Source organism: Chionomys nivalis, chromosome 4 (genome assembly GCF_950005125.1).
Source record: "Chionomys nivalis chromosome 4, mChiNiv1.1, whole genome shotgun sequence".
NCBI lineage: Eukaryota > Metazoa > Chordata > Mammalia > Rodentia > Cricetidae > Chionomys > Chionomys nivalis.
The window spans coordinates 92,182,744-92,197,564 of NC_080089.1; the positions used below are offsets into that span (position 1 = coordinate 92,182,744).

General features: G+C 40.4%; 1 protein-coding gene across 4 annotated transcripts in view; it reads right to left on the reverse strand.

The window, feature by feature from the left end:
* The window catches only part of U2surp (U2 snRNP associated SURP domain containing), a 58,258-nt gene extending 43,702 nt beyond the window's left edge, over positions 1 to 14,556 (reverse strand). For 2 of the 4 annotated variants that reach the window (XM_057766716.1, XM_057766715.1), the window contains exons 1-3: positions 14,494 to 14,551; positions 5,713 to 5,757; positions 3,564 to 3,695 (exon numbers count right to left, since the gene is read on the reverse strand). In XM_057766716.1, coding sequence (XP_057622699.1) covers positions 3,564 to 3,695; positions 5,713 to 5,757; positions 14,494 to 14,538 — 222 coding nt within the window. In that variant the 5' untranslated portion in view covers positions 14,539 to 14,551. Of the gene's footprint in view, positions 1 to 3,563; positions 3,696 to 5,712; positions 5,758 to 14,493 lie in introns of all 4 variants that reach the window. The other 2 variants (XM_057766718.1, XM_057766719.1) reach the window with 2 other exon arrangements.
* Positions 14,557 to 14,821: the final 265 nt, after the last annotated feature.

A 14,821-nucleotide genomic window follows, 5' to 3' on the forward strand; every position in this document is an offset into this window, starting at 1 on the left:
GGTTTAAAAAGGAAAAAGTGGAAGTCATCCTTCCCTCCTCCATCCTTTTGTTTGCCCACTGACATCTCCACACACACAGGCTTAGCTAGCTCCAGATATGGAAGGGGGTGGGAGGTGCCTCTGCCTGATAAATGAAGCTCTCACCCCTCAAAGAAGCTTCTTTCTGCAGCAGAGACCACCACAGAAAACTACAACTGTTCAAAATATAGGTAACAACTGACTGCAAGGTGCCCAAACCCAAGGAATATACCTAAAACACAACTGGAGGAAGAGACTTCAGAGCCAGACCAGCAAGTCTGCTTTGAGATTATCTCCTAAAAATAAATGAAGCCACACCCATGATACCTTAACATGGCTGCCTAAACAGACTCGAATAATAACACCACCAACAGACATCTTAAGTGGAAGAGGGAAATCTCCAGGGGCCCTACCTCTAGAGAAGACAGGAAACTAAAGACTGCTGAGAGGGAAAGTTAGGTTTCCCGGGAATGAGGTCCACAACCAGTAATACGACACCAAGAGATCAGCCCTGGAATCACATACACATGAGCAACACTAAGACCAACTCCGCAAGTGGCATGTGGAAAACAATAATCATCAAGGAAAAAGGGGACATGAATTTGAGAAGGAGCCAGGAGGTGGGGACACCGGAGGGGTTAGAGGGAGGAAAGGGGAAATAATGTAATTTTGCTTTAATTAAAATTTCAAAAATTAAGAAAAAGAGCAAAAAGTTGGAAGGGAAGGGAGATGTGAGAGGAGTTGAAAAGGGAAGAATGGAGATTGGATTTGATCAAAACAGATATACATTGAAATTCTCAGTTTTTAAGAGAAAACATTTTTTAAAAATTTAGTACATTTTATTTTTGTGTTTGCATGTGACAGACAGAGTGCATGTACCAAAGCATGTGTGTGAAGGCCAAAGAACAACTTAAGAAAGCTGGCTCTCTTCATCCACCATGAAGGTCCCAAGGAACAAACTTGGGTGGGTCAGGTTTGGTGGCAAGTATCCTTACAACTTGAGCCACCTAGCCAGTCCAAGGGAACAGTATTTTAATAAAGCCTTCATATGTACAATTTAGAAGCAGATGCCTTCTGAAATCTGGTTTAAATAGTCTATAGGCTTTCAGTTGTTCCATGCTATTCATTTGATTCACAAATTTAAAAGGTAGGATTGTTAATTAAATACAACCTAAAATACTGAAATCTGAAGTGTTTCTCTTCCTTATTAAAATGAAAAGTTAAATAACTAATTACTTTGAAAATTCGTACAGAAGAGAAACACTGAGGCCACTTAGTGAAGTTACATCAAAAGACCTCTGGGAAAGATAAGCAGTTAATAATACAAAAGACAATAAATTAAGCAATCTCTCTCAAGATTTTTACTTATTTTATGAATGCTTTGCTTGCATATCTGCATGTGCACTACACGTGCGCCTGGTGCACAATGAGATCAGAAGAGAGTGTCAGATCCCCTGGAACTATATAGATGGCTGTGAGCCACCTGTGGGATACTGGGAACTAAACCCGGGTCCTTGGCAAAAAGAGGCGAGTGCTCTTAACCACACAGCCATCTCTCCAGCCTCAAAAGTCAATTTTTTGAACAGATTCAAAAGTCACCTTCTCCTCAAAAATGAAAGAAAACTGTCTTGCCATCATTCAAGGCCACCAGAGTTCGCTTAAAAGGTTTAAACAAACAAAAATTACACAGAAATTCAAGGAAAAAAAACACAATTTTAAGAAACAAAATTTGTGGCTGGGAATGGTGGCATATGCCTTTTATCCCACCCAGCACTCGGGAGGCAAAGGCAGGCAGATCTGAGTTCAAGGCCAGCCTGATTGACAGAGCAAGTTCCAGGACAGTCAGGACTACAGAAACACCCTGTCTTGAACTGGCCCCCACCCCCCCAAGGAGGGGTAGAAGGAAGAAAGGGAAGGAACGAACAAAATACAAGATTTGTGTGCTCAAACTTTATTAATATCCTAACAGCTACATTTAGGTATCCAGAACAGATAATGGCAAAGAAAATTACTGAGTGTTTCTCAAAGAAACACTACAATCATTTATGTAAAAGTTAGGTTTTTTTCTGAAATAAAAATACTGGGATAATATGCTATTTTAAGATGTATTCCTATGAAATGTATCTCGGAAAGGTAAATATATATTTATGCTTAAAAAAATTAGAAATATATGACCAGGCTGGATGTTTCGGAGCAAGTCTTTAATCCCAGCACTGTGGAGGCAAAGTCTGGAAGATCTCCCACGTTGAGAGTTCTAGTACATAAAGGACTGCATAGAGATCCAGATCCTGTCTTTTTTTAAAAAGTAAAAAAAGTTCTGGGCGGCGGTGGCACATGTCTTTAATCCCAGCACTTAGGGAGCAGAGGCAGGCAGATCTCTTTGAGTTCAAGGCCAGCCTGGTCTACAGAGTGAGTTCCAGGACAGGCTCCAAAGCCACAGAGTAACCCTGTCTCGAAGGACCAAAAAAGAAAAAATAAAAACCCGTGATCAGGATTTAATGCTGGCTGATGACGACTTAATATCTTCTGAACTTTTTCAAGAGAAAAATTAAGTTGTACACTTTTAAAAAATAGTGACAGGAATTGAATATAGGGCCTCATACATGCTAGACAACTATGCCACCACTAAAATACCTACCTCAAGAAAAATTACTTTAAATAGATTTTTAAAAACTAAAAGACCCAGGGATGCTCTGTAGTAAAGAACCCATTTCTCAAGGAGATTAACTCAGTCAGTGCAATGTCTACATCAATGAGAACCTATATATGGATCCCCAGAACCTACGCAAAAAACCAGGGGTAGTGGCTATGTAACCCCAGCAGTGTGTGCCTGAGGCTCAACAGTTAGCCAGGCTTGCAGAATGGAAGTGGAGCTCTAGATTCAGTGAGGAATGTTGGTTCACAATATACAAGGTGGAGTGACTGAGAAAGACGCCCAATGTTGACCACTGGCTTTTACTTGCACCTACGCACACATACACATATACACACACAGAAGAGAACCTCTGTGTTTCTGATTGTCCCAGGACTCCACTTATCCAAATGACTAATAACTAGTCCTATTTGTTTTCAGAGAGGACTGCATCTTTTTTATACTGTGCATATGTTCACATAGTGGGTAGGTGGTATGCACACCAATGCATGTCTGTGGAGGTCATAGAACAACTTTGTAAAGTCATTTCTCTCCATCCACCTATGCATGGGCTCTAGAGATCTAACCTGGGTCTAGGCTTGCACATCCAGCACCTTTACCTACTGAACAATTTCACCAGATCAAGAACTGTCTTAATTGGCTGAATATGCCTAGTAGCTCAATAAACATGACAATAACCACTTTATAGTTAATGTTAATTTCCAAATAAAATTAAACATCTTCAATGAAACATCTAATATAAACTACGTATTTTTCTTTAAATAAATGGGAGTTTATTGTTAATAAAAATATTAATTTCAAATAGTATAAAATGAAACAGTACCAACCATCATACTCAGCAAGGACAAAGTAAAAGTGTTAACCATCCTTTGTCAGCTTTAGCAATACTCACTCTTGAAAGATTCTGATGAGGAGAATCACAAAGGCTTTCACGGCCACTTTCATTCCTATAATTGTGTTTTCGTGGGCTTTTAGGTCGTGTTCGACTTGGCATATCACTATCTGAGGGTCCAGATGCATCCATCTTCAGATAAAGTTTTAAAAATGGTTTCAAAAATAACATCATAGTACTAAAAACTAGAATTAATCGAAAGTGTCTATATATTGACAAATTCCACTAGGTTATCTAAAAACACATCATTAACAACATCATCTTATAAGTAAATTCCTTAAGAGTTTTTCAAAAACTCTGACTTGCCCTTGAAAGCTCAAATATTATATTGGAAACATTTGTTACTCTTGGAGTAACAAGTTCTTTCCTTCTCTTTCAAGAGAATAACCTGTCAAATACCCAAGTCAGATAACAAGTTTATACATCAGGCATTCCATGAAGTAAGAATGGTACTTTATAGAGTAGTTTACTCAGTCGCCCTTACTACAAACGTCATAGGCTAGGAAGTAGCAGACTTTATATACTTGTTTCATCACAGAGGATACGAAAATGAAAGACCCATACATGAGTCGAGTCTTAAGAATTTTACAACTTTACTAAAAACAATACTTTTTTAAGTCAAGGTCTGTTAAAATTGTGGGTCAGCTTCAACTTCATGATTCCACAATCTTCCTTCCTGCTGTATCCTGGGGTTATAGGCATAGCCCCCACCCAGGCTCACCCTCTAAAACATTTTAAACTACCTATTTTACTGTATATGATAGGAATGAATACAAGCTTATTTTAGAGTCACTTCCTTGATTCATGCTAATGTGCCAATAGTTTGCCTACCAGTTGTTTCTGCACCATCAGGGAAAATGTTAACACAAACAGAAAGGCAAATAAACCTCGGCATTTTTACAAAAGGTTTTTTATTGGGGCCTATGTGAAGCATGGGGGGAGAGCACATGCGCACTTGTACGTGCTTGAATCTAGAGTCCAAAGGTTGGTGTCAAGTATCTTCCCTAGTCCCTTGCCACCTTATTATTTGAGGCAAGGTCTTCCACTGAACCTAGAACTCAACAGTTTACAGAAGCTGGCTAGCCAGAGTACTCCAGGGATCCATCCACCTGTCTGTCTACCCAGGACAAAGGTTAAATGAAGCAGAAACCACCATGCCCAGCTTTCACACAGATACTGTAACGAGTACTTTACTTACTGAGCCATTTCCCAATGCCCCTATTATAAAATAGCTCTGAGTTCACATATTCCCAAAAAGTTCTCAATAGCTTGTAGGAGGCGCCTGCACACCATACTTTGAATATTGCTATAACATGGGAAAAAACAGCCATTGCAGTATTCAAATGCCAAAAGGGTTTAATAAAATAAGGCATGTACCCACTAAGAAAACAAATACATCTACCTTTCTATAGTGGAACATTATATCATGAGAAAGAACTGATCAGCACCCTCTATGCCAGCTGATTTGCAGGGATTTTGAGAGGCAGGTACAATGTGCAGCAAGAAAAGGGTGTATATAATATTATATAAACAAATACATTTATAAGCACAATAAAAGATAAAAAATACATGTCAAGTTTCTAATGCAATATGAGGTGCTATGAGACAATGGTCTGGTACCCTGTAAAGATTTTTATTTGTATTTTAATAAAATGATGACTGGCCAGTAGCCAGGCAGGAAGTATAGATGGGGCAACCAGGCAGGAAGTAGAGGCGGTGCAATGAGAACAGGAGAATTCTAGGAAAAGGAAAGGTTCAGTCTGCAGTTGTCACCCAGACACAGAGGAAGTAAGATGAGAATGCCTCGCTGATAAAAGGTACCAAACCACATGGCTAACATAGACAAGAATAATGGGCTAATGTAAGTTATAAGAGTTAATAAGAAGCCTGAGCTAATAGGCCAACCAGTTTATGATTAATGCAGACCTCTGTGTGTTTCTTTGGGAATGAACGGCTGTGGGACTGGGTGAGATAGAAATATAAGTCAACAATGAAGGAGTTTTTTAAAAACACACACACACAAAGGCAGACACAATTAAATGTTCACACAACATAATTGTATTCATTTGCCGTGTAACTCATACATATATATATAAAGAAAAATTGTATTTTCTAAGGAAAAACAAAAAATGCTATCTTTTCTACTTACATGCGCATCTGAAGATCCAGATGAATGCACATCTGATGATCGGCTCTACAAGTATCAAAACAACAAAAGCAAATATTTAAAGGATCAGAAAGTCTTTCACCATTGTTTCTTATGCTGCAGAGGTTTAATCTTTCCTAGCTTTCAGCTACTGCTTTTCAGCTAACGAAACTGAACAATACAATTGCATTGTCTTATAAAAAAGTTGTGATCTAGGCAAATGTGTTGAGAAAATTCTTTAAAATTAAAAATGCATATTTTCCAAATACATGGCACAAATGCAAATGAAAAAATTTTAAATGTAACTACCTTTTCAAAGTAAAGCCTACAGACTTAATCACTATTTATATAACAAAACATTTATACAAAGGCTTCTCCCAAATCCTAACACCAACACTGCCAGGGCAGCACTTCTTCGCACATAGAAATCTCCCTTCCTTTTTCTAGTCGCTCAGAGTAAACATAAACAATGATTTGTATCAGCAAGAAAACACATGCTTTAACCTTCACTGCTTAGTAGAAGGCACAATACAATATTCACTGCAGAACTAGTTCAAGGAAAGGAAAATCTTATCAAATCACCATTTTCAACTTGCTACAAGAGAGTTGCTTCTGTCAGGCTGGTATAGTGCAACCATTTAGTCCCAGCACTCAAGAGGCAGAGACAGGAGGATCTGAGTTTGAGGCCAAACTCTGGGTAACTCAAGACTATACAGTGAGACCCTGTCTCAGAGAAAGAGCAAGTCAGTGAGAGAAGTGGGCTATTTCTAATGAAACATGCCACAAGGCTAACTTACGGAACAGCAGAAAAAAAAGTCTTCAAATACTACCATTTTTTAAAAGAAATCAACTGTTAAAATTTCACATTACTTTTTTCTTAAATAACACATTTCAGAGTATATAAGGTGTTGAGTATTGTTTTAATTACCTCATCTACAACATTTTCTTCTCTAAAATCCACTAAACTGAGACTTAAGCAAAAATGTGTAAAAGGCAGCAGGCATTGTGGTCCCTCTCACCTTCGTCTTTCTGTCTATCTATGGTTTGTCCTCAATTTTTATTGTGCCCTCCCCTGTAAATTTTATTCTCCCAGCTAGCTTTTCTCAAAAGTAAAGATGATGTGGGGTGTCAGGGTAGTTACCATCTAAACTACGTAAAACACATCTTGGTATCTGTAGCCATCTGGAAATTAGAAAATCCAAAATAACAAATACCTATTTTTACAAAAGAGGAATTCAGCCAAGAGGGTAAAGGAAAACAACTGCGTTCCAAAACACTAGTATTAACCACTAGAAAACAAAATTAAATGTAACAGTAACAAGAAATAGAAAATCTTCAGAATTTTTAAAATTTTTTTAGAAAAAACACAAATTTTATGAAAAAGTTCATTCATTCAAATCACCCTCTGAAGACTCATTCCTGGACAAGAAGTACTAAATTATTAAATATTATTCATCTACTACTAAAACCATATTAAAATTATCTAAAATTATTTATGTGTAACACGACTTTATTCAACAGCTGAAAATCCTACAGAGAACCCTCTGCAGTCCACGGGAACTGCCAAGGAACCCTGAGGCAGCAGCGGTTTGAGGAAAGCAGCTAAACCAGCATCTCCTTATCTGTGTGTCATAACCAAACAGCCTTTTCTAGGGTTTAATCTTTTTTTTTCATTTCTAAGATGTAAAAATAAAAGCCACAAGATACTATTTTAAATCTCTTCAGACTGCCAGACATTTGTAATCTAGTCATCAAGACTGTCGCCTAGGGCCACTGAGACAGCAGGTAAAGGTGCCTGCCACCAAGCCTGATGACTTGAGTTCAATCCCTACGATCCACATGGTGAGAATGAACCAGCTCCCCAAAGTGGTCCTCTCCCCACAATAAGTAAAAACTAAATGTAACACCAAAAATTAGAAAGGGCTATCACTTAAATAACTGTTCATCAAGTTAGTAAATAATCTCAAAATCAAAGGTAGACAGTTCAAAAGTCAGCTACAACGTGCTGACTTGTAAATAAAGCAGTAACAGTAGGACCTGAGATGAATCAACTGATTTCAACTAAGGTAAGGTGTCAATATTTACTGCAAACCTTTTACCAAAGATATGCTGCTTAGTTACCCAGCATTCAGATCAGGGTAATGTTATGATTAACAAAGATATGCAAATTGAGGTTCATGAGACTTTTACTTTATGTGCATGGTATATGTATGTGTCTTACGAAGGGCAAATAACAACCCATAGAAAGAAGTCAGTTCTCTCCTTCTACCACCTGAGTTTCAGGGATTGAGCCCACGTGGTCAGACTTGACAGTAAACACCTTTACCTGCTGAGCCATTTCCCTGGCCTAGACACTAATATAAAGAAAAGACAGTTGAAACAATATGGTTATACCACAAGAGCATGTGTGGGCAGGCAAATCTTAACCTGGCAGGAAAAGAAAGCTTGCCAGAAAAACTTCTAGGAAAGGATATGAAGATATTTGTATATCCCTCATAAAGCCCACAATACAATAACCTCTAACCTCTGGCCCTCCAACCTTCAAATTCTTTCTAATTGTATTTTGGAACAACTCTCTAAGTTTGGAATTAAATTAAATTGTATTTGGAACAACTTTCCAGCTCTCTAATTTTATTCCCTATATTCAAACCTCTCCAGAATTTAGTCCAATCATTATCTGTCCAGTCTTGTACCTTTTATTCTCCCTATGGAAGAGCACTGAAGACTACCTGGACTGATCATTCAACAGTTCATTTCCCAATCATTTACTGCCTTCACCTTCCCCAGTTCTTTCTAATGGCCCCAAACACAATCTTCACAGCTCTGCTCACTATTCAAAGCAATCAATCAAATTCGACTAAGCTCTGGACAGCTCCCCATCTCCACTCAAGCAGGTATCATTTCCTTCTTACTTTCAGACACTTCTGACAGCTCTGCCCTGTTCTGTGTACTGACTCTCTCCTGCTATACTGCATGCTCCCTCCCTCAAACTCTAATTTCTTATTTGAAATGGGGGACCTCAGCATCACACTCAAAAATCAAGCAACAGAAAGAACTTCAATATAACTGTTGACTTATACCCAGTCTACACAAGTACCTACCAAAGAAAACTACACTCTAGATCTCACACCACTCTGTCCGCTCATTAATAAGTGGCTATTCAAGCCAAACCAAGGTTTCCACTTAAAATACAACAAAAACACGTACAATATGAAGGTTGGAGGGATGGTTCCGTGGTTAAAGAGCACTGACTGATCTTACAGGACCTGGGTTCAATTCTGAGCACCTACACAGTCGATCACAATCATCTGTAACCCCAGTTCCAAGGGTCCATGTGTGTGTCTGGTATTCAGACACACACATGGTCCACAGACATACATGCAGGCAAAACACCCATACACATAAAATAGTATTTTTTAAAAGCTTTAAGAACATTAAAACATTCTGTATAATTATTTACTCATACTCATAAAAAACTATCAATATAGGAAACACTTAAATAAATTTTTTAATGTCTCTAAATTTTCTTAAAAGTTGAACAGATGTATAACTCTTTAACAATAGTCTCAAGTGTTATTTCAAAACTTATTTCTGGGGTTGAGGGTATACTTCAGTGACAGAGTGTGCACTCAATGTGTACAAGACCCTAGAATCAATTCCCAGTGACAACTCAGTTAAGAGGCAATATGCAAGATTAATTTTTTTATTTTAAAATTCCACAACAAAATTTTTATTATTTATTTCAAAAGTGATGCTCTTTGTAAAAAAAGGAAGTCTTCAACATGTACACCAAATGATCTCTTCATTCATCGGCCACTATGATAAATGTATTTTCTAATGTTTATTTTCCAAGGGTTTCAGAAATAAAAGCCAAAAGAATTAAAAGAAAGGCCTTTAGAAAACAAATCAGTCCAGTTGTGGGTCACGAGCCCTTAGAGGTCAAATGGCCCGTTAACAGCATTGCCAGTTCCAGGGGACTGATACCTTCCTCTGACCTCCTTGGACAGCAGACACAAACATAATGTATATAGACTATTACACTCTGGCAAAACACAAAATACAATAAATATATCTAAAATCAAGTCTAAAACATACTCATCAAGAAAATGCAAATTCAGAGACCAGAGACGTAACTCCATTCGGAGAATGTTTGCCGAGCATGCACAGGCCCTGGGTTTGATCCCCAATACTTTATACACCAGAGGTGACACGTGCCTGTATTCCCAGCACTCAGGAGGTGAAGACAGAAAGACGGCAGTGTGCAACAATTCCCTTCAAGTAAGCCTCCATGTTGGAGAGAAGATCTTCAGACACAACATTCTAAAGGGAGGTGAACATTCCATCCTGCAAGGAAGCTCAGAAAATAATCCAAATGCTTCAGGAAGTCCCTGAAACTAACCAGGTACCCTAAACTCCTACCTTTTCAAGGGAATTAAGTACTGAATACTCCTGAAAGAAACTCTCAGACCAAAGTGACCTGAAAGAGAACAGTTAAGCTGCCCAGAAGACTCTCAGACAAGCTGAGTTATCTGGAAAAAGCTCAGATCAACTGCAAATAGCTGTTTTCGAGTCATTTCTGCTCCTGTAAATGACATCTCACATATGCTCCTGTAAGTAACCCCATAAAACACAGTGCTTCACCAAGCTGGACTTTGCTGGTATCCTTACTTTGGTCTGCCTGTCAGTTCTCTCTCTGGAGTAAGTAGACACTGGTTCACATCACCCCAGAAAGTGTTACACAAGAGATGATTTTTAAAAAAGAAAAAAAAGAAAAGGGTACTGGGGCAGGCGAAATGGCTTACCTTGTAAAGGTGTTTGCTGCCAAGCCTGGCAATCCCAAGTTTGATCTTCAGGACCCAAGTGACAGAAGAAAAGAACCAATTCCTTCAAGCTATCCTCTGACCTTAGACCATGCCCACACATAAACACCCACAATAAATGCATTTAAAAAAAAAAAAAAGCAAATGGATACGTCACTGCCAGAGTGAAATTATCATTCTCTTCAAACCCTCATTAGTATGAATATGCAAACAAAATAAGGTCAAATAGCATTTTTTTTCTTTTTTGAAACAGGTAATCTGTGTAGTCTTGGCTGTTCTGAAACTTGCTCTGTAGATCAGGCTGGCCTCAAACTCAGAGATCCACATACCTCTGCCTCCTAAGTAAGTGCTGGAAATTAAAGGAATGGACCACCACCACCCAACAAAATAACAAATTTTTAATAAACTATTTTAATGGTTAGCAATATCTTAGGTTAACAACCATAGGTTCTGTCTCTGCCCTTGGAAACAAATCTATAATGGCTCCAAAACCCCTCCTGAAACCAAGCAACACTTTACAAAACTGGGGGGGGGGGGAATGCAATAAGAAATTTCTATTCATTCCTAAAATATGTGCTCAATATCTACCAGAAGATATTATTAAAATAAAAAGTTGAGAACAATTACATAAAGTGTAGATCACTTGACTATAAATACATAAAGTTAATTTTAAAGCTCTAGTGGTTTGTGTATTTTGTAATTAAGAGACACTGGGGGGGGGCAAAAACATGGCTCAGAGATTATAGGCACTTGCCACACAGCCTAGAAACCTGAGTTTGATCCTCAGAACTCAGGGTCCTCTGACTTTCACATAAGCATTGTAGTATGTACTACTAACCAGGCCTGACCCTGCTTAGCTTCTGAGACCAGACCAGACCAGGCGCAGAGAGATGGCCCAGCAGTTAAAAGTGCTGCCTGCTCTTCCAAAGCTCCTGAGTTCAACTCCCAGCAATCACCTGGTGGCTCACAACCATCTGTAATGAGATCTGGTGCCCTCTTGAGGAAGAGACCTGGTCAGTCATCCTCATCAACTTACAATTATGAAACCCAATACGTGCTGCCCATGCACACTTCAGCATTACTAGGACATAAATTTCTATTTCAAATTTCAATTGTGGAGTGAGGGTTCAAACACAGACGCTTCTTGTAAAAGAGAAAGAAACTAAGAAACTTCACCATTGTCAATGGCAAAAGACCCGTATCACGTACAAAGATGACATTTCTTTTTTTGGGGGGGGGGGGATTTTTGAGACAGGGTTTCTCTGTAGGTTTTGGTGCCTGTCCTAGCTCTTGTAGACCAGGCTGGTCTTGAACTCACAGAGATAGCCTGCCTCTGCCTCCAAGTACTGGAATTAAAGGTATGTGCCACCGCCGCCCAGCTGACATTTCTTCAATATCTAGGAATATTGATGGAAATACCAAAGACCATGAAACAGAAGTATCCACTTACTTGACATACATTGTGGAATACAAGATAAATACCTATTATTTCAGAGAAAGAAATCAAGTCATATGAAAGGCTGGAAATTCCAAATACGGTAGGACTAGCCAAAATGATCTTATGATCTAATAAGGTCTGAATCTATATTCGAAATTAAAAACCAGCAATTTGAGCAGTCATTCTGACAGCTGATGTACGAATCACAGTACCAATGTGTCTCCTGAAATTTTGAAAATCAAGCGCTATTTCCTTTAAAAGGAAAAAGGAGCTGGAAATGGTTAACATATACCTATAATCCCAACTCTGGGAAAATAGAGGGAAAGAGAAACAGAACGCTGAAGGTTATAGTGCAAGCTCAAGCCAGCCTAGGCTACAGGAGTCACTGTCTCAAAAACCTAGCAGCCAGGTGTGGTGGCACGCGCCTTTAACCCCAGCACTCTGGAGGCAGAGGCTGGCGGATCTCTTTGAGTTTGAGGCCAGCCTCTTCTGCCTAGCGGAGTGAGTTCCACAACAGCCAGAGCTACACAGAGAAACCCTGTCTTAAAAAAAAAAAAAAAAAAAAAATCTGTAATAAGATGAGAAAAGTTGAGGCTCTAGAGATTAAGCAATGTGCCTTAATATTATCACAAATATATTTAATTACCAAGTCAGGATTTGAATCCAAATGTCTTGTTTGTTTTCAAAACCTATAACACCTCGCCACTCAATCACAGCACTTCCACACTGGTGGAGAAACCATGGCAAAACTCTGAACCTTCCAGACACCAGTAAGAAACTGTTAGCAGCAGGGCAGTGGTGGCCCACGCCTTTAATCCCAGGCAGAGTCAGGCCTGGTCTACAAGAGCTAGTTCCAGGACAGGCCTCCAAAGCTACAGAGAAACCCTGTCTCGAAACAAACAAAAAAACCAAAACAAAAAAACGAAACCTGTTAGCAACACCTAAAGGACTATAAGCTGAAAAAGGTGCTAAGAGAAAAATCAACAAGCCACTTAATACTTAAAAGGAACAGCTCCGCATTCATGGGCATGAGAAGTATTCTTTCAGAAGGAAGTCTGCACGCATACATACTTTGAAAAGTTTTCAATATATCCAGGCCTCAAGTGGGGGGTACTTAATACTCTGAGAAGAAAAAACAGAGCGTTTATGGAAGAGGCTGGCTTTAACAACAGTCCACCAATAGAGTGAGAAGCTGTTTTTGCCATGGGTCTGAATGAAGGCTGGCAGCATGAGGTACCCCTTTCTTCACCTTCTCCTCAAGAAAGGTGGAAGGGAAATCTACTTGAGAAAGGAAGCTTACAGTCAAGGTTTGGTGTAAGGCATCCAAAACTGCTCTCCACCACAGTTTCACCTAAAGAACGTCTAGTAAGGCCATTGTATATGCAAAGTAAATATGGGGCAGTCACTCGGCGAAATGGCAAAAACCAAAACTTCAGTCTTATTAGAAACAGCAAGTATTCAACGTGTTGTTTCTCAAAGGAAACAGCAAATACAAGACTCTCTTTTCTGTAAACTTAATGACTTAGTAATTGGTAATCATACACTTTTAAGTCCCTAGACTCTTTAAAAGTGTTACCCAACTTGGGGTCTGTGCATCTAATGCCGCACAACTGCGTTATGGCAGTACTTTACTTACTTATCACCTTTAGTGCTAAGTTGGGGGATGAGAATCTCAAAGCAAAGTAATACAGGATAAAAATAAAATAAAAAAAAAAAAAACGATTAAACGCCCTGGGCAAGATGGCAACTAATACCAGATATTACACAGCCTTCCTAACAAACGACTTTCACAGCTCAACCGTTTCCCCAGCAGTGCCCTGGGCTCCCGGCAAACTCAAATGCGAGGTACTATTCATTGGGCACTTTCCAGTTCTACGGTAGTTTTCTTTCCCAGCAGAAACCCCACACAGCGATGGAGACCCCCAAGTCTGCGGCCCTCAAGAGTGGTGCTCACTTTCCACTTCCTGAGAAGTGATGGAAAAGCCACATGTGGAGTCCCAGGGCACAGAGAGCTGCCCCCTTCGCACGTCCCACCCCGAAGCCCCCACTTGCGACCGTGCTGGCTCATTTCCTCCAAGGTATGAGAAAAACTGAGTAAGGCCAGGAGCAAGTGAGACCCAAAATAAAGAAGGTGGGGGTGAAGGAGAGGAACAGACACTTAAGATCGGGAACATTCCCGCCTCTCCCAGGCGCTAGCCCGCGGCCTCCGAGCGCAGCAAGCTGCGACACAAGGACACCGAACCGATATTTCAACCGCTTGTCTGACCCCCCCTTCAAAGCCAAAAGAGGGGCGAACCCCGCTCGCCACCGCCCCCAGGCACGTTAGTGTGAGACTGGATCCCGGCCGGGACGGACGCGCGCTCTCAGGCCTCTTAACCTGCGCACCTTGGTGCAGCGGTGCCAGGCCCACCGTGGCGACCAGGCCTTAGGCCCTCGCCCCAAAGAGCTCTCGAAAGCCACAGATTTCTGGAGGGCCCAGAGCACAGGGAAAGACCCGAAGACGGACGGAGATCTCTAAGAAACTACCTTTGAACTGGCCTTCTGAGATCCGCCTGGCGTTTTGTCGGCCATCTTGAGCTTTGCTCCTCCTTCAGCGGAGGCAGCAGCGCGGGTGAGTCGAGCACCGAAAGAGCAGATCGCAGCGGAGCCCGCCAGAGACCTGTCAGGCTGAAGAGCCGAGTGCCGAAATCAAGAACTCAGCCGCGCCGTGGTACAGCGTGACTTCCGCGTCACGTCGCGTCGCGCGCCCCGCCCACTCCTCCCGTCTTCCGGTGAACTGCGGCGTCTGGTCACGTTGCGCAGCCGGGGAATTTAGGGAATCTCCTTGACCCGACTTTCAAGGCCAACTGATAGT